The sequence below is a fragment of the Anomalospiza imberbis genome, chromosome 5, assembly GCF_031753505.1.
Source record: "Anomalospiza imberbis isolate Cuckoo-Finch-1a 21T00152 chromosome 5, ASM3175350v1, whole genome shotgun sequence".
Lineage (NCBI taxonomy): Eukaryota > Metazoa > Chordata > Aves > Passeriformes > Viduidae > Anomalospiza > Anomalospiza imberbis.
The window spans coordinates 38,424,383-38,449,436 of NC_089685.1; the positions used below are offsets into that span (position 1 = coordinate 38,424,383).

The following is a 25,054-nucleotide window of genomic DNA, read 5'->3' on the forward strand; positions in this document are numbered from 1 at the left end:
CTAATGACAAAATGGAGCTATACCTTTTATACTTTTTAAAGAATTAATCACAAACCCTATACACAAATAGACAACACTTTGGATATTGCACTTCATAGCTCTATTAAAAAAACACCCAGAACATTGAAAAGTTTTTACAGTATGTCTCACAAAAAAACTATACACTGATGGAAAGGGAGAAACACAGTCTACCATCATAATACCTACAAGTATATGCATCAGATTAAACAAATGGAAATAAATTCTAGACCCTGAATGGGTAATACAAACACATTATTTGCAAGCATTTTTATAAGTACTACTTAAAAACATAGCAGGAAATAGATCTTGATAAGAACTGTGCATGAGCATAATTCCATCTGTGATGGCTGAATGGTGACAGCTCATAAGGAAAAGCAATTTAGAAACTGTGACCATCAAGAGCACAAACTGTATCCGGGTTGACCTCTATCAGAAAATCGTGGCTCAACCATCAACAAAATGTTTTTATGTGTATGATTTCTCTAATCTTACACATTGGTATGAAGGGACTTGAGAAATATATACTGTAAAACTTTATGCTAAAGACAATCAAAAGATAAAACTTCACTAAATAGTATAAAGTAATTGAAGCAAGTTAAACAGTCAGTGTTCTGAGGACTTGACTGAACTCCTAGACTCATTCAATTAATTGCCCAGTAAAACTATTTTAATTTTGACAATTTAGGTAAAAAATGAATATAACTACATTTTATCAGAAACTGATGAAAAACCATAATCTGGATGTTGACTCTCCAAGATGCAGGAAGACATACAAGGCTGTTGAAGGACTCAACAGAGGAAAAAGCTGAAAAATTTTCCAAGTATGACAAATATGAAGAATGAAGACCAGGAACTCTGAATTAATAATACATTGATAGTCACGTATTCTCATTCCTCAGGAAGGTCCTACATATCGATATCTGAACTACTAACTTCATAGGCCTGAGCATCTGTTTGCCTTTCAGAATGACACAGCAGTGATCAGCAGATCCTGGGACAATACTCTAGAAATACAGTCGTTTAGACGTCAGTGTTGCCTGCAAAATACTACTATATAAATAAACAGTGTATATTTAATTATCTCTTAGTCATATTTATGTCCATTCCCTTTTGTATGCTCAAAGTCCAACCGTGAATCCTTATCAGCATGAGTAACCTTCTCCACCTGAAGAATCTGAAAAAATTCCAATCAGTGTAAAACTATTATTTACACAGCTGTTTGTTCTGAGGCACTTTGGTATAAAGGAAGAACAGAGAAAAAACTCATTCCAGACCCTGATCTTGTGAGCTTCTAATGGGTCACATCTAAGCTTACTTTCCAGACCGGTCTAACGACCCAGGTTATTATGTCAAAACAGCAATGCTTTTGCAGAAAAAGTAACTAATACTCAATATAGACTTCCATTAATATCACAAACTATTGCATTTCTGAAGTCCAAACAAAATATAATGGTTGCAGAGGAGTAATGGCTGTATCAATACATTATTTTTACAAGACAGTAAATTTCAAGTCATATTTCAACAGAAGAAAGTACCAGAATCTTGCCAATTTAAATAAAACATTCCACATTAATAACTGGTGTGAAAATGGAAATTAAACTTCATGGCACGGAAAAAAAAAGCTGTGCTCTGAGATAAATACAATTCCCATTATTAACTACAGAAAATGGAACGTAAACAGCCTTTATTATACCTTGTATGGGCCTTTCTCCTTCCTTTTGTTTTCCAGACCAGGGGAAAAGAAAATGCTCACCATCTGTTTTCAACCCTTTCTCCCGACGGCCCATAGATGGCAATGCGCTGCCTTCCCAGCACTGCCTCCCAGCTCAGCCTCAGCCACAGCACTCGCTCATACCACCAGTGTGCTTTATGCCTCTGGCAGCCTAACAACTTATATCATTAATAATTCATTGCTAAATGCTTCCACTTTTTTCTGATCAACAAGTGTTACTCAACAGCCCCAAACAGGTCTGAAAACAGTTTGCCATTCAGTGAGCATTTAATGAAAATTCAGCATAAATTTAACTGCTGAATCATTGTTTCAGGTCGACTCAGCCATATAAAGGCATGTTTTATAGTTACTGCAGGAAAGATCAACCTACTTTTTACTTCATGAAGTGAATGTTTATATACAAATGTAATAGTTTGCATTTTATCCACATAAACAAATCTGAGTTAAGCAATACATCTGGGAGAGTCTTTTTACATTACCTATAATTAAGAATGAGGAACATGTGTTTCTCCTTGGAACAGGAGGAATGACCACTCGGATAGTTACTGAATAAATAGCTACCACACTGAACCCCTGATTCACCTCACATTACCTCTCCCCACTAACTCACCTCCTGAGAATGTTTCCTATAATTCAAAATAACTGCTTAAGCAGTTAAAAATAATTTTAAGAGGACATCTGATGATCAAGAGCTAAAAATGTCACTTCAAACCATTATACATAACCCCAGTCAAGCCCTGAGGAGAGACAACACTTAAAACTGGCCAGGGCTGGCCAAGACTAAAGCCACATCTCTTTCAAGTCTGTTGGTTTTCACCAGTGCAAATGAAAACTTTACTGGTAAAAGACAACTTCCACAACTCTGTATTGAAACACTACAGAGTAGAAACACAACAGGTCACAATGAGAAACTAAATAATATTTTTGATTAAACTAAGTGATTCTGAGAATTGCAGTGGCCCTTATATATACATGGGACTGACCAATGACAAAGATATTAGTCATATGGAGGAACAACAAAACAAATCCTTGATAAAGGGCTTTTTATAACACACAAAATAGTTTAACCATATGGAGTGCAAACAGAACAGCTGTTCAGCACTATTCTGGATAATTTCCATAAAACACCTGATTTTGTTATCTGTGAAGTGTTTGTAACTGGGTCAAAAAAAAATCTTTATACCTTACTTCAGCATGTAATTTACCTTTTCACAAATTACAAAACTACGGTAGGTTTTAAGCTTAAAAAATAATTAAGCCAATAATTCCCCACTGAAGATTAGGGTAGAAAAATATTTTCCTAACTATCAGAGTGGTACAGCTTCAATTATAGGATACCTATTCCCTTAGTTCACAATTCCTGCACAGTCCATTATATCAAGTCATGCTATTTGCTCAGCAGGATACAAGAGGACACATGAAAAGGCACCTGACCCTTGGTGCAATTTAGAGGTGCAGCATGTGGGCATCAGAATGACTAAAGAAAAACAGACACTGGATAATACTACTAGAAAATCTTTGTTCTTTAACGGCCAACACTCATTACAATAGAACTTGTATAACAAGAAGATTATTTTGGATCACTGACCATCTCCTCTCTAGTCAGATCAGACCTTGGAGCCTGAATACTAAAATAGGATGAGGAAACATTGTAGATACTTCCTTTTATTAAGCCTGCAATGTCACACAGAACTGAACTGTATTGTATTCTATGATTTATTTTTGTACATTTAGTGTCTCTAGAGGCTTCCACATTTTGTCCTGTAATAAGACGTCCTTAAAATACAGCATGATAGCTGTCAAAAACTGGGCATAAGCACAAATTGATGATTAACAGAATGCTGAGTAGCTGAGTAGTTTGTTTCGACATTTCCTATAAAGACATAAGGCCTGCAAAAGCAGCAAAAAAGGAAACATAACAAGTCATTCTTCTTGGATTTCTAACAGGAACAAACATCAAATATCATCATTTAAATCTAAATCACAATGAACCTGACCAATCTTTCCAAGTAATTTTTTGCCAACAAACAACTCTGACAACTGCCAATAGGTAGGAAGCCAAATTTACAGCATTAACACTGCAACACAAAAATGAAACTACAGTGAATGTAGGAATAAATACATGAAAGGGTTTCAAGGCAAAAATGTCATGGAAAATGCCTACTTAATTTTCACACTGCATATTTTATCTACATAGAGATAGGATATTTTGTCACCCAGGCTTTATTTTCAAAATAAATAGGCTGGTCTTCCATTACCCTTAACTCTGAGGCAGGGCTGATCATTTCACAGACCCCACTGTTAACTTGCATTATCAAAATTGTGGCAATGCTTCATTTGATATGAAGGAGTGTATCATATGGAAGAAATACAAATTATCTCACTGCTAGGGGGATAATTATATTCAGCTATATGTATAGCCAAAGATGAAACTGTCACAATGCCTCACTGTTAAATGCACATTAAGAGAAACACTTAGGTTCCTATTTTAGAGCTATTTTAGAGCTATTAACTTCTCTAGCCACAACACACACAATTATGCACTTTTTAAGTGATTCTGATAATGACTAAATAATCCTTTTTAAATGCAACATTAACATACAAATTTATGTAATAGCTACATGCAAGCCAGGATGCCATCAAAGGTGTGTAATTAAAACCTTATTGCTGAGACAACTGTCTCATGATTTAGCAAGATGCACTGTAAGTTCATATTCAGATTCATACCCTTTCTATTCCATTCTCATCCTCAATCATGAAATACTTCCTTTGATTTCATCTCTGCACATAAAAGCCTTTAGTTCCTATGTCTTCAAACACAAATTTAGAAGGAGGGATAATGCATGCCTTCTTCCCTGCTTCCATGAAACTAGCAAGCAAACCAACTGCCATAAAAATGCAAGAGGAAGGAAAGTAGGTGGTCCATACCAAGTGAAATTTAGTATTTTAAAACAACGTAAATTATTCCTTTAGAAGCTAATAGCTACAGTGTGGGAACACATACTGTCTTCTCGGATTTATAAAAATAGTACTGTAGACAGTTTACAGTAAGCTTCAATTGTGAAATATGTAAACCTCACTGAAATTTTCAGTGCTGTGGCATTATGCTAATTTTATAATTGGGCTGTTCAAAATAATTTAACTAAACTTGCAAAAGAATAAAAATTAGTGTTGTAATTAGTAATGTTGAGTATCTGCATTATAAAAATGTATGTAAAATCCCATGTAATAAAATATTTCTTTAAAAAAAAGCAATAGTATATAAAAGAGATTTTGGAGGAGTTCATTCCCTAAACAATTCCAATTTCATAAAGAGCTACTGTGGTCATTTAGTATTGCATATCAGTAAAGCCAAGCATTTAAAGAACAACCTTAAAAAATCTAGGCTGAGATGCATTCCAGAAACAACTCCAAAGCAAGACTGACAGTACTGTTAAAAAAGAGAACAACTAATTAAAATAGAGAAACAGTAATACAGACAAAAAATACACACAACTGTCTAATCTGATGTTCATTGTGTGTTAACTGTAAAAACTGCTAATCAAATTTCTGTTAACATTACCAATTAACTGAATCAAAGCCTTTGCAAATCCACTGTCTACTTCTGTGTATCAGTAGGTATCTCTTATTTCCCTGCAGATCTTGTCTTCCATTTTCTTTTCACCATTTGCTTTGGGCATTAAACCGTTTAAGCATATAAATTAAAACTGGGCAAAGCCTGAAACAATTACTAGTTTACTGTTAAATTATGTAAATCTGTTTTAAGAGATAAGACACTTAAACACTATACATCCTATACTGACCAACTCTCTTAAGAAAACAGACTTTAACAGTCACAATTTGGCCCAAGTTTTCAAAAATACATTTAGTGTCCATAAATACAACCATCCTTCTGTATTACCTTGTCTATTTACTTCATTCTGAAGCAGCTCTTCCATTGCCTCTTCTTCAGCAATATCTAATGGAGTGTCTCCTTCACTATTTACAGCTCCTACATGTGCTCCTTGACTAATTAAATACCTGTCAACAGACAAAGAAAGAAAGCCTGTAAATAACACAGCAAAGCTGATGCAAAAAAAAAAAAAAACAAAAACAAAAACAAAAAACAAACAAACAATGTATATCAGCCACTAGAATATAATATGCACACATTGAATTAATAGAAACATTTATATTGGGTGTAAGTACAAACCCTTTTGATTGTCTGCAACCTGTGAATACCCATATGTCTTTTCATCCTAATACCCATTAATACAAAGAGCCTTCTGGTGTTAGTTTGCCAAAAAGACTCCTGACATGTTCAATACATACCTGAAAGAAGAAAATGGCTAGATAATGACCAAAAGTGATGGCAGGATGAACAGGAATGGAACCACCAATTCCTGTGACCGCCTCTTATTAAGCCACTTTTCCTATAAGTCAGTGGCATGTACAATTTGCCAAAATGATGACTCCTGATCTCTTCAGCAGCTTCTTAAAGTCAATAACAACAAAACTACATCTCCTTCTAAGTACTCAGTACTCATAAGGTCAGCTTTGGTGGGGAAGAGGCAAAGGGGAGAAAGAAAACAGTACTTTACACATTTCAACCCCATTATGTTTTCTTATTTTTTACTGTCTCAGGAGTCAAGAACCCAAAATTCTCAATTTCCAATTACATCAAAGGATCAATTCCAACAGTAGGTCACTAAAGTATTATATTACTTAACTGTACTAAACCATAAGCCTATGAAGTTATTGACAAGCTACAGTTAATGAACAATTAAAATTTATCAGTAGAGTCTCGCAGGTTCTGACCATAATATTTCCATTTACCTAAAAAAAGCAATACTTTGAGGCATGACAGGAGTCAAGACAAACAAAAAGCTGCAAACACACCTCCTGTCTTGCACAGCTTAATTCATATATTCCATATATTTGAGGAAAAAAAATCAGGACATACTGAAGAATCAATAATCTGTCATAACAGGTGTACGAAATAAAGAATGCTTTCCCACCTTCACTATTACAGAATGCCAAATTATGCAGGAGACAATCACAAAATTAATCCATCACTAATACAAATGCTTTGAAGTACTTTATTGCTGCCTTAACTTCTGCCAATTAATTATCATCCTAGACAGCTGGAATCTTTATCTTTAACCAATAACTCAGAATCAAATACTCTAATATATCTGTATTTTTTAATGTATGACTTAACTAGTAGTTGTTATTAAATCTCTGTAATTATGTCAAGAAGTGGTAAGAACTAGTAGATCACAAAATAAAAACTAATTGCCAGAAATGCAACTATTATCTCCTGACATATACATCATCAGTTGCTACCAACAGCTTTGATGCTGGTATACCATGTTGGTTTTATACTGTTCTTCTTGAAAGTGTGCTGTGCTCTTAACTCTGACCTCTCTCCTTTTAAGAGATTTAATTTCTGCAGGAATGAAAAATTAATACAGAGGAACAATGTTTCTCATCAATACTAGTTGTATTAACAGTGAAACAGCTCCCCAGGCCACAGATCAGGTAATTGTTATGCAGGCATTTGCTAAACAGGCAAGAACAGCACTGCAGAAATCAACTCTTTTATAAAGTCAAAATAAAGTCAACCATGTACAAATACATCTTCATTAAAAAATCCAAGTGAATATTAAATGCTCTTTCAATGTTTGCGTTCTAATATAGACAGGAAAAAAAAATTTTATGTATTTCCACATAATACCTCTAGCAGAAAATTAAACCACTTCTGTAAGGAAAATACATATCTCATTGAAGCAGTTGTATTTGATCAGCTGGGTCAACAATTTATACATATGATAAAAGAAGGAATGCATTAAAAAGTGTAGGGAATGAATAAAAGGCTAGCATAGCATTTTAAAGAGTTATTATTGCTATAGATGGACAACTGCACAATCAACTGATCCTTTAAAGAAGACTTCAAAATGAAGCTGCTTAAAGATCAAAATCAGATCAGCAATGCTAGGAGATTAGTAGGCTTGGAGAAGTACAGTTATCTGATTTTTCTTTTGCAGGTGCTTACAGGGCTTTGGTTTTCCTGGGTCAGCAAAGCAAGCATAGGTGAACTTGCTCCAAGTTCACAGGATTTAAAGGGACCGAAGAAACACAACAAAGATAAAAGACAGCACACTCCTTGCCAAAGAAGTGAGAACACAATTTTCCCAGCCTTCCTTCAGCCACTCCAACTAGGCCTCTCTGCTGCTATCCCTCTCAAAAAATTAACAGTGATCCCCTCAGGAAAATTGTGAAAAGAACATTATTTACGATAAACCAAGTAACTCAAATTCCAACTATTTTAAAGACACCTTTTAATGTGCAGACTTTTTTCACCTGATAATAAAATCTACATTTGTTTTCTTTTCCATATCATTCAGATTACCTAGTCCTGTAAAAGTGTATTACCATTTTTTAACTTACAGTACAGCTACTTTCAGCAAAGCAATGACAGGGTTCACTTGGTACATAAAGTCAACCTGCTACCTACAGAATCAACGGTTTCATTAGAAACTTAGTGCTACCAATGGAAATGAGAGGAATAATTTTCCATGTGTAGATAACTTGACTCTGCATCGCACACACAAAGAAAACAGATTTGGTAAAGAAGACCAAGCAAATGATGCCCTGACTTTGTAGGGCATAACTGAGCAGAAGACAGCACCAGAATATTCCCAAGAATGAGAAGATTTTGCTGTTTACATAAGAAAAATATTTCTCAAATGAACTGTATTTCAAACTAAATGTTAATTAAAACTTATATACTATGACTTCAAATAAGGTTGTATTTGACATTCCAGTTACCCTGGTACCATATACTAAAACCTTCAGATGTTACTGTGTATTATTGTGTGTAGGTATGTATGCATATATGAAGACTTCCATGTTTTGGAAAAAAACCCAAACAACGCATACAAACAACTGCTTGCATTTTAGCTTTTTAAAGTAGATGTTACCTTCATCTTGAAATTTCATCTTTCTAAAGCAAGCAAACATAATGTAACTTCATTTCCTTGACAGATATTTAATTTATACAGCTACATGTATACAGTGAAAATGAAATTGAAGCTGTGTAATAAAAAGTCCAGATCCATGCATTTTGACACCATGTCTATAAAAAGGTGCTTTATGTAAACTTGGAAGCAGTGAAAAAGTAAAAACATATAAGATTTCCACCACCTACTAAACTATTTTGGTAAAGCACTTGAATTTGTATCTTTTGAAATTCACTTGTTCAAAAATGGTCAGAAGAAAAATTCAGAAAATCCAGTGATAATCTATATAATATATTGGAAGGTGTTCATTCTGAATCTAAATAGATGACGAGGAAACAGGAGTTTGATTCATACCATCCTGTTTTATTGAGTTAAAGCTTTCAAGTGTTAACACTGAAGCTAAAGGTACCACTTTTAGACTCTTGGGGTCTAAATATAGAGAACTGTAAGTATCCCAGGAATACTCGGAAAGAGAAAAGCAGCAGAAGAAAATAATTCCTGATACTTTTGTCCTGATATTTCCATAACAAGTATCATGCAGTCTGGGTAAGACTGGAAGAAGAAGTTTGCTTTGCAATACCATTGTTTTATTAAGGCAAATATACTTCTAACTGAATTTTTTCTTTTAGGAGTCACTGCTATATAGTCCTCAATAGCTACTGAAAACTGAAATTAACTACTTTGAAAAAAAAAAGTAAACATTTATTTTTCCAGAATTATTATGAAACCCAGATACTCTCCCATCCTTTAGTGAAAAATGTATTTTTAGACCACGAATAAAGGGCTGGAATCTCAGTATATCTGAGACAATAAGAACCAACCCTCTGAGATTACTGTACCAAAGCCAAACAGTCCACACCAAAACCAATCCCAGGAACTGGAAAAAAAAAATTTAACTAGCAACGGGGCCTACATTCTGAATTAAAAAGAAAAAATCCCAAACCAATAAAAAACCCTTACAAGTGAACTTTGTGTGTGTGTGCACCTGTTAACAAAATGCATATATAGACAAAAAGAGAGGAAAACACCTCTCTCTGAAGACACTTTGTATACAAAGTTGAGTCATATCTCTGAATTTAGAACTTAAGAATCTGAAAGATGCTCAAACTTGGATAACAGCATACACTGCAGATAGCATTTTCATATTATTTATCTCAGCACCAGAAAGAGGGGCATATGTTTACATTCGAACCTTTGCCCAGTTCACAGTATCTGGAAACAAGTTTGCAAAGTCATTACAGACATAATTAACTTGAAGTACTGGCTCAACCTGAAGGTCACCAGAAGGGTGGCAAGCCCAGGGAAGGGCAGAGAAGTGGCCATTACAAACTGCTTACTGAGCTCACTGGAGACTCACTAGTGCAAACAAGTGGTCCCATCAGACTGCTCAGAAGACTGGAAAGCAGCTCCTGATTCCTGAAATGTGATGAAAGGGACTTGACTAAAAAAATGTTACATATACATTTTAAATAAACATGCTCACTGTGTCCTTCCTGGAAAACAAGGCCTAATTGCCAGTGGAGGGCCCAACTAACAGCACAACTGGTCTGCCAAGAACTTTTAACTAATTAGATGACATTTAAGATTTCAGCTAAACCCAGCTGGTTTAAAAAAAATCCATACATGGTGGAGCTCCAATTAATTCCATGAGAATCTTAACTGAATGATAATAGGGGAGCCAGAGATTTAAAAAGTATCACCGTATTCATGCAGCTGTGTACACCCTCATTTGAAGAAACTATGAAAAAAATTAAAAACTGATGATTTTGGAATACGTATTTTAATTGTTTTTTTTTTTTAAATAAGAAGCCTTTCACAATTGTTTCAATGTTTATTTTTTTAACATATAAAATATCAATGCACTTGTAAAAGTATATCTTTGTAAAACATTCATATTACTGGTAAGAATACATTTATAGTAACTCTGGCCAACTAATTAGACCTTCAAGAGACATTTAACAAATAAAAATATAAAATTTTAACATTACTATTTCAATTTTTTTTTTAAAGTTGAAGTACACTGTAACTGTAAAACCTGATCCTTCTCTTGCTTTAAATGTCTGGGAATATTTATTAAAATGTTTTCTAACTATAAAATAGTTCCACTCTGATTTCCCTAACAATGTTGTTATTAACTCAGACAAGGTAGAAATACTACCTCAAGATTACTTATAATTTCCAAATGTAATTTTGTTTTGGTCTGGTTTTACCAGTTTGGGGTTTTATTCGGTATTTAACTTTCAGCAAAAATAAACTTTAAGGCCAGATAAGCAAAAGTATACATACCTTTACGGACAACATATTGAGACACAGGATTATAGCTTCTATGTGAGTCTTGAATTATAAGGATACACTTCTCAAAATAAGATACTGAAGAAAGGCCTGGTCTTTTTATTTTTTTGATTGTCTTATAATAATACAAACCTGAAGCAAATCCAGTAGCATTAGAGTAACATGATGCTAAATTCTGTTGTGGTACACAGTATAAATATGCCCTGTGTCAGTGGGCAAGTCCCACAGAAAACATACAGTTGGCTGAACAGGTATGAACAGCCAGTGTACAGCCACCTCTCAATCACTCCCTCATGTACCCTCCTAATGTTACACTCACTTTTGAACATGTAATTCAAACCCCAGATAAATGTAATGACAAAAATCCACAACTTCACACAGGTTTTGGAAACCTATGTTGTAATCCCCAGAAACATTTGGTGGAGAGTGTTAAAATGTGTGCAACATGGGGCAGGCAACACAGGTCTCGCCAGGAGCAGAGGAGCCCTGCCTGCCTGGGCAGGGACCCCTCACACAGCCCCTGCTCTGCACCACCGGGGACTCTCCTCACCCCCTGGAGAGAAAACCAACAGGTTCTCCCCCAGCTTCCCTCAACCTCCTTTCTCCACAGCTGAGGTACTACTGCAGTTCTCTCTACTGAATCTATCATTTATAAAAGAAAATGAAGGCTCCAAATACAGCAGCATTGGAACCAAAACTGTAGAAATTCAAGTGGGCCTAGAATCCTTTCTCCTTCATGATTTTAAGACCAAAGGAGAATAAATCAAATGACTTGAAAAACAAAGTCAAACTCGCAGGGATGTCTTATTCCGGCACTCTGCAAAATGCCATCCCACATTGTCAGTCACTGCTGTGCCTCAACATTCTGCCTCTGAGCATTTAAAATTGAACAGAGACTGGCACAAGAAAGACAGGCTTCTGTGATGGCATTTAAATTAAACCAAATAATGAAAAAATTCAGGCACTTCTAAGGTTATGCTGCTTTGCAAAATCCAGAAGACTTTCACTCACATCTTCCTCTTTTGAAAAAAGAGTGTTGCAGCATTTTCTAAAACGGAATGCTCCCCCCATAAGCAGTATCATCAGCTAGTAGCTGATGCAAAACACCAAGTTAAATCAGACCAAATAGGGTTATTTGGCATAACTAGACAATTATTTACTCTGAAATACATAAGTGATGATTTTAAGACAGGTATTATCAACAAGAGACCTGAGGTAAATTCATGATTTTTCTCTTGCAGAACACAAACCCCAAGAATTTCGGATAGCTAGAGGTGCTTAAAAAAAAGAATAACAAAAAATAGGTGAGAAACAAATGGCCAAAAGATTCTAAGTAAATAGAAGGAGACATTTATTTTCAATTTTCATCAGGATAATCCAGACTAAAGCATGTATATTTTTTTCTAAATAATTAACCAGTTTACAAAGACTTTTTTATGTCCTTAAATATGCAATAGCTCTTGCAGATATCATCAAATCCAGCTTCTGATTCTCTCCCGTGAAGCTCTTATGAAAGGCATCTTGGACAGACACACATCTTTGCTTCAAAATTGTAAAATACGCCCAAAGCCATCAAAGTAGTCAAACAAAAAAAAAAAATCTTCCTATGTAAACACTACTATCACTTCTAAATACTGTACCTATAGAAAAAATATATTTATGATTAGGAAGCCAACATTCCATAACATACCAACACACCACTGAATTTTGCACATAGCTGGCTGTTCCCAGCCTCTAATGCTACTTGTATGCCCAAGGAAGCACCCTAAAGTAGAATCCCATCTGTCTTCCTTCTTGGTATGCAGGAGCATAACAGAAACAGTGTAGATAACAGTATCTGGTTAGTTTTAGTCCTCTTGAGCTCCAAGAAACCTCTGAAAGAAGCCAGCTCTAGAAATATTTGTACGTAGGTGGCCAGCTAAACTTAACAGTGTAAAGATGGAACAGGAAAAATTCCAACTTGCAGCATCTGAAAAGCAACTAAGCCTTCATATTTTGCCTTATCCATATAGAGGGAAAGACATTTGAGAGATGGCAGGGCAACATTTAGGTGAAAATAAACAGTGAGTGAAGCAACTAAAGTTGAAAACATGAAGAAAGCCATATAGGGAAATATATGACCTATTTAAAAAAAAAAAACCTAACCAAAAACCAACCAACCAAAAAAACCACTCCAAATGAAGCAGCACCCAAGAAAAAACTGAAACGGAGCCTGGATTGCCAAGAGGAATACAGGGCAAAAATTTCAGCAGGAATGAAATAAAGCAAAAAAAGAAGTATTTTTAAAGTGTATATCAAATGTTATTTTCATGATGCACTTCATGAATGAGCATTTATCTTGAAGCTTGCAGCATACTGTGCAAAAGTGAAGGCTGCGTATGAAAAACATCTCGCTGCAGCTGCAGAGGTCATACTATAACTCCAGCTGACAACACTGCTTGAAATGCTTTCCCATAGCAAGTCTCCAAGCATTTGTGGTGATTTACCCAACCATCATCAAGGTGAACAATTTGGACTGTGTTACAGTGGTTGAAAAGAAGAGGTAACAGCAGCATGGAGGCAGAAGAGGAGAAGAGAGAAGGAAGACCATGCTGCTTCCCACTTTCCTCAACTAACAAGAGGTGATCCCACCAGCACCTCACCATCCCTCCTGCCTTACGCCAAAAGCAGCATTGCTCTATTTGGGTATTGTAGCATCAAAAATAATGATTTTACCTGTTGATTTCTATTTCAGCAGAAGTTATGAGTATAGACTTAACAGGCTTGTTTTTCTCCAACAGCCACATGGTCGCATTTAAATCAGAAAAATTTAACCCAAGATCAATTATTTTCCCGTGTTAAACAGATCTTAGCATATACATAACTACTACCTGACAGAACTTATCTTACTTGCAATTAAATTACATAATAATATAGTAAGCAGACCTCTGTAAAGCAACATTACTATCAGAGTGAAGTTTCTAGCATCACTCAGTAGTACTGAACTTAGTCTGACCCCCATTTAGATACCAGCAATCTGCACTTCATAGCAATTGTTTACATGTTTAGTCTGCTTTGAATTTCCTTGAAATCAATCTTCTTCCAAAAGAAAGTCCTACTCTTCATTCAAATTTGATAAGCAGTATCTTGTCTGTAATAAAGAGGTTTCTAAGAATTACTTTCTTATACATTTTCCTGTCAAATCCACAGGTTATAGAAAACCTTCACATTTCTGTGTCTTAGTGTCTGAATTGTACTTAAATAACTCACTTTCATCAATGAACAGCAGCCCTTATGTGTCTAGAGACACCATGGCTACATCTACATGCATTTTAGAAGACCTCAAACATCTTTTATCCTACCTCAGTCAGGAATAAGACTAGAAAAACAGACACAGATGACGATCATTTGCACTGAAATGACGCAGTTTGGGATAGCCAACAAAAGACATGGCTTTAAGACAGGATAAGTAGGTCATAAATTGTTTTAGTGTCACTAGAAAGTATACTGTATGTGCCAGAATAGGGTCAAACTCACAACAGAGAAAACCAATCAAGTAAAAGCTGAAAGAAAATCAAAACTGAGATGCAGAGAAGTGACAATCTATACCACAACCTTGTTTTCTCCTAGAACACAATCCTCAAAACCAACTTTGTTAAGAGTTAAATTATTTTTGTATCAGGTAACTCTATAAATACTATATTCAGTGGTCAACAGCACAAATAAATCCATAGATTCCACAGTCTACAGAGGATCTATCATCACCTCTGCCATATAGCAATTTTGAATTGGTTGATGAGGCCCTCACATGTGACAGTATGCCATACTCACCAAGCTCATGTATACAATATAACTAGAACTGTTCTCCCATGTTCTAGTCCTATCTAGAAAATAGGAACTGGTGGCAACAGGCAGTTACATGCTATCAGCCAGGAAGGACCTGAGTGTTGTTTCTTGTGAGTCTATACAAGCTCTCAGGTTTCCCTATCTATTACTCTTCTGTATATGTTATTTTCCATATGTACCACCTTCAACTTCAGAATTCAGATGTACGGCATCTACTCTAAATTGTTCTCAGAATATGAATAAAATCAATGTTTTGTGAGAAACAAGTAAGATCTCTCTCCTGTTTCACTTCTCAAAGAATTATGCTTTTTTCAGACATCAGCTCCATTTTAAAATTCCTTTTCAGCCAAATACTAAGAGTGCGCTGAGCATTACAATGGGCATCAGTCCCTTGACCTTTCATTAGCTTGAATTAACTGCTAAACTGCATTAAAAGAAAAAAAAAAAGATGTTTCCCATTAAATTATGTTCCTGAGGAAGGTATCTCTGAACTTAATTTCTATTACATTTACCCTTAGAAGAACAGGAACACTTACTAAATACTAATACACTAACTAAAAATATTTAGGGTCACAAGTCGAGATGCACACAGTAAGCCAATGTGAAAGAAGGCAGCTACAGAGCACACACTTTGTACATTCTACAGTGACCAGCTCTCCTTGACTCCCTCACCTGAACAAACATGTATGAAAATTGGTTAAGTCCTAGAGTTCCCTCTAACCCATCAACCATATTTTACTGTGTATTTCCGCCAGGTGGGTTTTATCCACATATCAGATCACAGACACATAGTAGAAAAGATTAAATTCTACCACATGATTTCAAAAAGAGAACTTCACCATCAACCTCAACCTTAACATTTCATTAGCATTTCATTTTTCTTAGGACATACAGCATGCAGCAAAAACATGCTGGAAACAGGACACTGCCACAGTACATCTTCATAAAAGAAAATGCCAACTGATACTACCTCACTGATCTTCTCCCAGTCTGTCCACTATTTTATCTAACATAATTTAGCTTTATCCTTGCAGATAACTAATGCAAGTTTGGAGAAGGAGGAATTTTTATGCTGCACAGAGCATCACATTTTTGACTGGGGGGAGAGGAGACTAGGGGACATGTTTTTTTCCCAATCTGTTTTTCCAGAAAGAAGGCAACAAATGGAAATTAACTGAAACAGTCTTCTAAAGCCTGCAGTGACCTTTTCCCAGCTCTCAAAACAAGCACTGCAGCTTTATCAATATCAACTTGTAAGAGTCAGTCATTCTTCTAGAAGAGATCTTTCTCCTTGGCTGGGAATATATATTTTTTCCCTGTTTTTATTTTGTCACATGGCTTCTTTTATCCTTCTGAAGTCCTCATTTTCCTGAGTGGGTTGTATGATGCTTCATCTTTGCTTGCTTTTCCTTTTAATTCTACACCTCCAGTTAACATGTCCTAGTATTTAAATAAACATTTTGGATCCTGACAAAAACATCCCCTCACCTTGTAGCATCTCTGTAAGACCAAACCCCATACCAGTTTGCATCATCAGTTTGCATGTGGTTTACCTCAGACCACAAGCTTTACCTTGTCATTCAAAAATCCAAATATCGGATTATTCTCCAAAGATCCATTTCTGAATGTATCACTAGTAATATCACTTCCTATTCACTTAATTACAACAGTAACTCGTAACCAAGCAGGAGATAGGAGCCATCCCTGACATTTTTATTAGTGTGCTTTGCCAAGTAATGTTTTGCTCCTTAGGATTAAAATGGGTTACAGCAAAAGAGTTTAGATTAAAAACTCACTAATAAGTAAGAAAAAGCTTCAGATGATCAAGTTATTAAAACTTTCATAGAAAACGGATTAAAAACAACTGATTTGAAACATACTTTCTGGCACCAATACCCTCAGATATCACGAAAGAACACTGAATAAGTACCAAGTGGCTCAGGCTCATGAGGTGGGAGATGAAGCATGGGACTACACCACTGAATACGCAGCTCTACTCAGCCAGGCTTCTGATCAGAAGTACAAGATACGTCTGAAAAGCAGCTTAGAATTTTTTTTTACCTGCGTATCGATGCCATGTGCTGCTGGCAAGCCAGGTCAGCTCAGTGATCCAAAAGAGAATAAAGCCTCCAAAGCCCCTGAAGGCTATTCTTATGCATATAGTTCCCACATTGTTGTGTGTTCATTAGATAACTCAAGAGGGAAGAGGGAGGAAGTGAGTATCTGCCTGCTTGTGCAATAGTCTCAAGTTAGATTACTCTAATCATGTTGTCAAAGTCCACTGAATTCTCTTGACTACCTGTTGCCAGATGAGCATTGGTCCTGTACCACAGGCAGGAATCACTACAAGGCAGCACCCACAGCAGTCCCCTAAAGGCAATTAGAGCTGTAAGAAAACCACCTATCACTGAACATCTAGCTATCCAACTACAGGTTTACAGGATTGTCTTGAAGTCCTCTGTCTATCAGACAAGGAACACTCATTTAGTCTTAATGGACTGTTACTAAAATAAGGAGATCCTGGGACAGTGGTTTGCAAAGGCTTCAGCAAACGAGTTTGGCTGGGTTCACTTTCAGGTGTCTGGGTCTGGAAGAACAGATGGGCATCAGCAGCAAGCCTGTGGTTACACACAAGCCTTTTAAAGTGCTTTAAATATTAGGGGAAGGAGGGGATATATAACATAGGAAACTTTGGGCAGAAAGGAAAAGTGGGTGTTTTACAGCAGCAGAGTTGGTCAAACTACTATTCTCTTCATAAATAAACTGACTGAGGAGACTCTGAACTTGAGATGTTTTTCTGTTTCTGACTGTAATCATATGCTTCAGCCTTTAAAACCTCTTAAATAAAGAAGGTGTATTTTGAAATTGTGCTGTCTTAGGATTTGTATGAGTATCAAACTACAGGTATCAAACATGCTTCTCAAACATAAGAGCTACCATACAGAATTAGTCCAAGTACCCAGTTAACATCAAGCCCATCTCCAGACATTAAGATTTCCAAGGAGAATAAAAATAGAGCAAACACATGCTACTTTTCATATAATACCTTTCCAACTACTTTCATGGACTTTCTCAACCAGATTCCATTTGTATGTATGTATTCTACCTTAATTTTTTTTAATGTATCCACCTTCCATGGATTTCTCATCCCTTGAATCCTTGAGGAATTTTACTATCTACAGCAACATTTGTTAAACTGTTTACAATACCTACTGCATGAAAGTATGAAAATGCTATTCTTCCTTCAGCAGACATCTCTCTTACCCTTCAGTGTTTGGGTGGTTTTTTTGCAACAAAACTGTAACTGTCACTGACTTTATGTTAGTTTTGAAAAACACTTTCTTACACTTCTTGGAAGATGCATCTTTCATTCTGGGTAAAATGAAAAACCATTCCTATTTAAGCAGGATAACTGTATAGTAGCCTCTGAACAGTTGCAAACAAGGTTCAAAATACATCAACTACACACTCACAACTAGGCAACCTACAAAGCCTACAAGAAAGTAATTTTTAGCACAAACTTTAATTATTGAACAAAAGAGAAATTTCCACTATTTCAGATTTTTCTTTATCTGGTGCAATACATAGCAGAGAGAAATAAAAAAGTAAGCATTTTAAAATTGTTTCTTAAATGCCACTTTGCACTATTTTGCCCACTCCCATTATTTTTTTTTTCATTCAAAAAAAGTTATTTGTTTATTCCTTGATACTGAAATAATATATGAACTTTTCAACCACAGAAGAGATCTATCAGATAAAACAATTCATTATACACAAGGAAACAGTCATATAAAGGTAAATTTAAGGGTCCTACCCATTAAATAGCATCTTAAAGAATGCACACAAAATTTCTGTTCAAGTCCTCCTGCATTCAAGTTTCTTTTCACATAACTATAATTTTACAAAGCATTTCATCTTGACTTCTTAATTTACACTAACACATTAGTGCAGAAAAAAAGCTCATTTGGGTAAAGCTTGCCGTGTATGAAAAAAATGGAGAACAGGAAAGAGAACATACTATACAAAATCCACCTGTTATGGAAATGTTGAAGAATTTTTATTTAAAACATGTTCATATTACAATTACTTGCAAGGTGATTTACATAATCATAAATTAGATGAACAGCACTCTAAATAGACAATTCTAAAATTAAAGTATTCAAAGAATTTATAGTAAGCTGAAACACTCTCAGTATTTACAGATGTCAGAAAAAACAGAAGCAGTTGCTTTCCATGCCAGAAATTTTACTTTTACAGCACAACTCCTCCTTTGCAAGCAGCTGACACATTGTTACCCACTAAACTATGTTCTTTGCTGTATTTCAATTGAAGAGGCCTTCTATAAGACAAGTATTTCTTAAAGTGGAAGATGCATTTTTTTTAGAAGAGACAGGAAGCATATTCAAGACAAGATGGCTGTTTTGAAGGAGCAGCAAACTGAAATGGCACAGGAGATACTGCTTGGAGAAGCTGTCACAGGAGTGGTGAACACAGTGGAGGATAACAGGGACAGGGAATTCACCTGCAATGACAAGCCCACTGACCAGACAGTACAGAGCAAAATAAAATCCCAACAAGTGGGAGGCCATGCCACAGATTCATTCAGCCCACTAGCAATCAGCATGGGACCAAGGCAAAAACATTGCTGAAGTGGTGGCTTCCTGCGATATCCAGAGGTTTTTTCAGAGAAGCTTCCTACCACCTCCATATTCTGTACTTCTCATAGATATCCAGCACATGGGTGCACTCACTCAGGAACATATGAGTAGCAGCAGGAACCACTTAAGAGTAATGTGTACATTACAGCTCACATATATACCTTATAGCAGTCTTTTTGTACCTAAAGGGGACTATAGGACAGCTGAATAGGAACTTCTAACAAGGGCATGCAGCAACAGGAAAAGGGGGAATGGCTTCAAACTGATAGAGGGAAGGTTTTGATTAGGTATTAAGAAGAAACTCTTCACTGTGTCATCTACAGAGCAACCAAGGGATCAGGCACACCCAGCATGGGTTTAGGAAAGGCAGGTCCTGCTTGACCAATCTGATCTCCCTTCTATGACCAGATGACCCATCAACTGGATGAGAAAGGCTGGGAATGTTGTCCACCAGGACTTCAGAAAAGCTTTTGACACACTCTCTCTCAGCAGGCTCCTGCAGAAACTGGTTCCTCATGGTCTGGCCAGGCGCATTTTTGCTGGATAAAAAGCTGTCTCAATAGACGCACGCAGAGAGTGGCAATCAACAGTTACATCCAGCTGGTAGCTGGTGTTCCCCAGGGCTGTGCAGTGGGGCTAGTCCTGTTTATTTTCTTTATGGATGATCTGGACAAGGGGAACAATGACACCCTCAGTCAGTTTGCAGGTAACACCAAGTTCAGCAGGAGTGTTGATCTTCTGGAGGGCAGGAAGGCTCTGCAGAGGGGTCTGGACAGGCTGGATCAGTAGGCCAAGGCCAACTGGATGAGGTTCAATAAGGCCAACTACTGGGTCCTACACTTGGGTCCCAACAACCCCAGGCGGTGCTACAGGCTGGGGACAGAGTGGCTGGAAACTGCCCAAGGGATAAAGTAGCTGAGGGTGCTGGTGACAGTGGGTGAACATGAGCCAGCGTGTGCCCAGGTGGCCAAGAAGGCCGATGGCATCCTGGATCAGCAATAGTGTGGCCAGCAGAACCTGGGCAGGGATTGTGTCCCTGTACTTGGCACTGGTGAGGCCACACCTTGAGTCCTGTGTCCTGGGTCTGGTTCTGGGCCTGCAAGAAAGACACTGAGGTGCTGGAGAATGCCCAGAGAAGGGCAACAAGACTGGGGAAGGGTCTGGAGCACAAGTCCTGTGAGGAGTGGCTGAGGGAGCTGCTGGGGTTGTTTAGCCTGGAGAAAAGGAGGCTCAGGAGAGACCTCTCTCCAACTCCCTGAAAGGAGGCTGTGGCCAGGTGGGGGTTGGCCTCTTCTCCCTGGTAACAGGGACTGGACAAAAGGAAATGGCTTCAAGCTGAGCCAGAAAGGTTCAGGTTGGACATCAGGAAGAATTTTCTCACTGGAAAGGATAGTTAAGCATTGGAACAGCCTGCCCAGAGAGGCTGTGGAGTCGCCATCACTGGAAGCATTCAAGAAACAACTGGACATGAGAGCGTTATGGTTTAGTTGTCATGGTGGTGCTCAGTCAAAGGCTGGACTCAGTGATCTTGGAAGTGTTTTCCAACACAAATGATTTTATGGTGAAACATCAGAACAGGTTGCCCAGAGAAGTCATAGATGTCCCATTCCTGGAATTGTTCAAGGCCAAGTTGAACACGGCTCTGAATAACCTGATCTAGTTGTAGATGTCCCTGCTCATTGCAGAGGAGTTGGACTAGTTGACCCATGAAAGGTCCCTGCCAACTCAAACACTCTGTAATTCTAGGATTAGAATGAAAATCTCTTAGTTCAGTTGCTTTCTTAAATATAGTTTCGGATTTTGAGACATGCATGCCTGAAATAATATTTTGCATATTTGGATGATTTTAAAGCATTGTGCTACCTCAATAATTAAGTTCCAACTAAAAAGGCGGGCAGACGGGCGGAAGGAAGGCCTCAGAAATCTTAAGATGGAAGCAGAAGAAGCAGAAACAAGATTGCCAAGTCCCCAGTTTGAGAAGCACTACAAATCTGTGCAACTATCCACAGGCAATTCCACAGGAGGATGAGAAAAGGAAGCACAGGTCAGACTCTTCCCAGCCCTTTATTAATAAACTTAGAAAACAACAGAACTTATTCCCCTGTCTTCTCTCTTGCACAAAAATAGGTGCTAAAAGTAACATACATCAGATTCAGTCACAGACACGCAAAAACACACATTGTCATGCTTCCCAGGAATGCATCCTCACTAAAGCAGATGCTAGATCCAGCACATACTATGGACTAAATTAAAATAAAATTTCTAATCTCTGGTAGTTTATGTTATCATCCTTTCACCTTCACCCAGTTTTGCTTCTGCTGCAAACTGTGGTTTGTAGAATTCATTTTTGTAAATTATTTGAAGATGACATTGTGGAGAAGCAGTCTGAAGATCTAAACTCTGTGGGCATCATCAGATATAAATATTGCTCCACTCATGTCAGGTTCTCCTCAGCTGTATATGGAAATTTGTTTCAACAGCTTATCTTCAAAACTCCATGCACCTTAGAAACACTGCTCTTCCAACATCTTAGACATCTCACATCCCAAAGGACTACAGTTCAATAACCCCATTTCCCTGAAGGCTATCTATAGAAAATATGCAGACAGATTCTGCTTCAATCTGAGAGAATAAGAACCAGACAGATCTTAGCTATTCAAGCCAACAGGGAAAACTGTTCAGTGGACATGGGACATTGCTCTCTCTTTCCAGAACAAGTGCCTATGTTTGGCTGAAATGCCAAATCAAGATCACTTAACTAAACTTTTTCCTATTGTGGAATAAAGGCAGGTGTATTACCTTCACTAAACTGTAGAAAGGCTTATATTATCTCAATTTGCAGGGAAATTCTTGTCATAGTATAGCCAAGAAGTAAACATCTCCAGTACTCATGCAAGGAGGATAACAGCATCAAACATCTGCACAGCGTAGAAAGGCAGATTACAAAGTTAGTGGTCACACAGTGCCCCAGGTATACCAAGGATATATGAAGCACATCACTCTGTAAACACCTCAAAAAAAATTTCCAGGGAAAATTATATACTAGAGTTCTCAGAATTTTTCACTTCTCTGTAGACTGCAGCAAGTAAAACTCTCAAACTCACAGAACAAACTCACAATTTTCATTCTTCACTACTGTAGTTAGTACATAATTACATGATAAAATTTCTTTCTAAAATTACTTTCTACTTTAACCAAATCTTACACTGGATCAGTTGTCACTACAAGTTTGGTAAAATTAATGAATTTTGTGTTTACCCGAAGGGTTATAAAAAAGACTTTATTAACTGCTTAACTGCAACAACAGTGTCCTGAACAACATATGCCACACATTTTCTCAAAAGAATCATAATTTCAGGCTCAAACAGATAACCTCTCAAAAATTTTGATTTTAGCACACCTTCAGTGTCCCTCAACAGACTTCAAAAATAACAACACCACTCCTGGAATTCAGTAGTGAGTAAGCTTTAACTAATACTGAAACGGGCACCCAGCTTTTACTGTAGGCTTTTGCTCCACAGTCAAAAGAACTAGTCAACTGTTCTACACCATAGCTGAAAAACAAATGTTTCAAGACTGCAAATACAACTGTAAAACTTATCTCCTACACATAGACATATCCCAGGATAATATTTCAGACTATTAATAAATGTAGTTTGGAACACTGTCCCTGTATCTTCCCCCAGAAAACCTTTCTACAGAAAAAAAAAATTTAAAAAATCTGACAGTCATAAGCAGTCTTATGTTTATGTTTGTATCTACCTAATATGCAATGTAAAAAAAAACTAGAAAGAGAAAATGCAACATACAAAGTTAGAGACACAGCACATTTCATAATCAATACACAATACCAAAGCACTCTTCCTCACTACACATCCCCGAGGCAACTTATGAATCCCATCTGCTTCTACTGTCTCTCTAGCAATGTACTAGCAAAATATATATGTTTTAAAAATAGAGGAAAAAGTCTTACTCTGCTATATCAAGATATCCACAGGAAGCAGCTGCATGTAGCGGTATCCAGCCTTCATTATCTGGTTGATTAATATTTGCTCCATTTTCCACCAGAAATTTCACCATATCTACGTTATCATCTATACAAGCCTACAAAGAAAGAAAGAGTTAAGAAGTAAGTTCATATCAAAGCTGTTCTACAATACTGAGAATCTTTAAGCAAAATCTTCAGGATAAAATGTAAATATTTTCAGTTCTGATGAGGAAGCAGGGTTTCTTTGTTGGGGTCTGACAGCAAGACAGGAAGAATTTGAGAGATAAACAGCAGGTGTTCCAGATATATAAAACCTTTTAAATAAATGAGTTTAAACAGTTTAAAAAAGTAAAAAAATATAATTTCCTTAGGTAAATGCATTCTGGTTTTCTGAGAAGCCCTTTACAATCCCCACTGAACCCTTATTATCCAGTATAAAGTCGATGCTCAGGTCCTCACTTTGTCCCAGGCCCAGCTCAGCCAGTTGAGTGGATATTAAAATTGAATAAACACTTACACCATGAAGTAGAATTGTGACTAAAAGCTAGGGAAGCACTTTGAAAACAATACCCTAATATGACTTTTACCTGTAATGTAGATGAAACTATGGAGTATGATGAGGATGCTACATAGTATTTCAACATCCCCCTACTGTTTTCAACTGCAGTATATTCTACACCATCATAAATCTTTTAACAGTCTATTAATCACTCCTGTTTATAAACTTATTTGAGTATCATTTTGGCAATTGCAAGAATATTATCATCTGCCCACATCTCTTAATTACAAAGCAAAGAGCGTTGCTCAGATGCAGAACTTCTGTCATTCTCCAGACCTCCATCTTGACTGACTCCTGTTTTGCCTTTCTTCTCTGTGTTCGAGTATTTTTCTCACAGGGTGCTCGGTGAGTTTTCTTGCCAACTTTTATCCTGCTGCCCTTAAAAGGGCAGAGCAACTGAGAGAAAAGTCCCTCTGCATTTCAGGGCAGCAAGAACTCCAAGCAGCTAGGCTAGACCCCACAAAACTGGTATTAATTTTTCAGCTTAATAAATCAACACTACATAGCCACATGGCTGAAATGAGAACCTCTACTCTTGGGCTCCTAAATCCTACTAGGGAATTACACCTCTAATGAAATGCAACTAAGGTATAAATTTTGCTTTTCAGAATACTTCTGAAAAATCCCCAAAATTACATAATGTTTTACTATAGAAAAAAAGCAACCCGGATATCCCTATTTATGCAATTGCATGCTCAAAGATGAATCTTTTAGTTTTCCTCCATTCTGCAATGCTGAGGCAACAGCTACACCATGAGGAGGATGGTGCTGCCCAGTGTAACCAGGCAAACAAAACCAGCCAGAAATTATCCTTCTTCAACTCCATTTGCTTTAGTTAGGTACAGCGAGACTGCAACTAGACTGCAATACACTGCTTGAATTATTTGTTTTTCAGTTAAAAACAAAATCCCATTCTTGAATGAAACCTTCCCTACCTTTTCCAGTATTCTTGAAAACTGACTTGAAAACTTTTTAGTC

At 36.9% G+C, this 25,054-nt stretch overlaps 1 protein-coding gene across 5 annotated transcripts in view; it reads right to left on the minus strand.

The window, feature by feature from the left end:
* The window catches only part of PPP1R12A (protein phosphatase 1 regulatory subunit 12A), a 112,580-nt gene that overhangs the window by 44,277 nt on the left and 43,249 nt on the right, over nt 1-25,054 (minus strand). For all 5 annotated transcript variants that reach the window (XM_068190300.1, XM_068190297.1, XM_068190298.1 and 2 more), the window contains exons 2-3: nt 23,503-23,633; nt 5,655-5,773 (exon numbers count right to left, since the gene is read on the minus strand). In XM_068190300.1, coding sequence (XP_068046401.1) covers nt 5,655-5,773; nt 23,503-23,633 — 250 coding nt within the window. The remainder of the gene's footprint in view (nt 1-5,654; nt 5,774-23,502; nt 23,634-25,054) is intronic.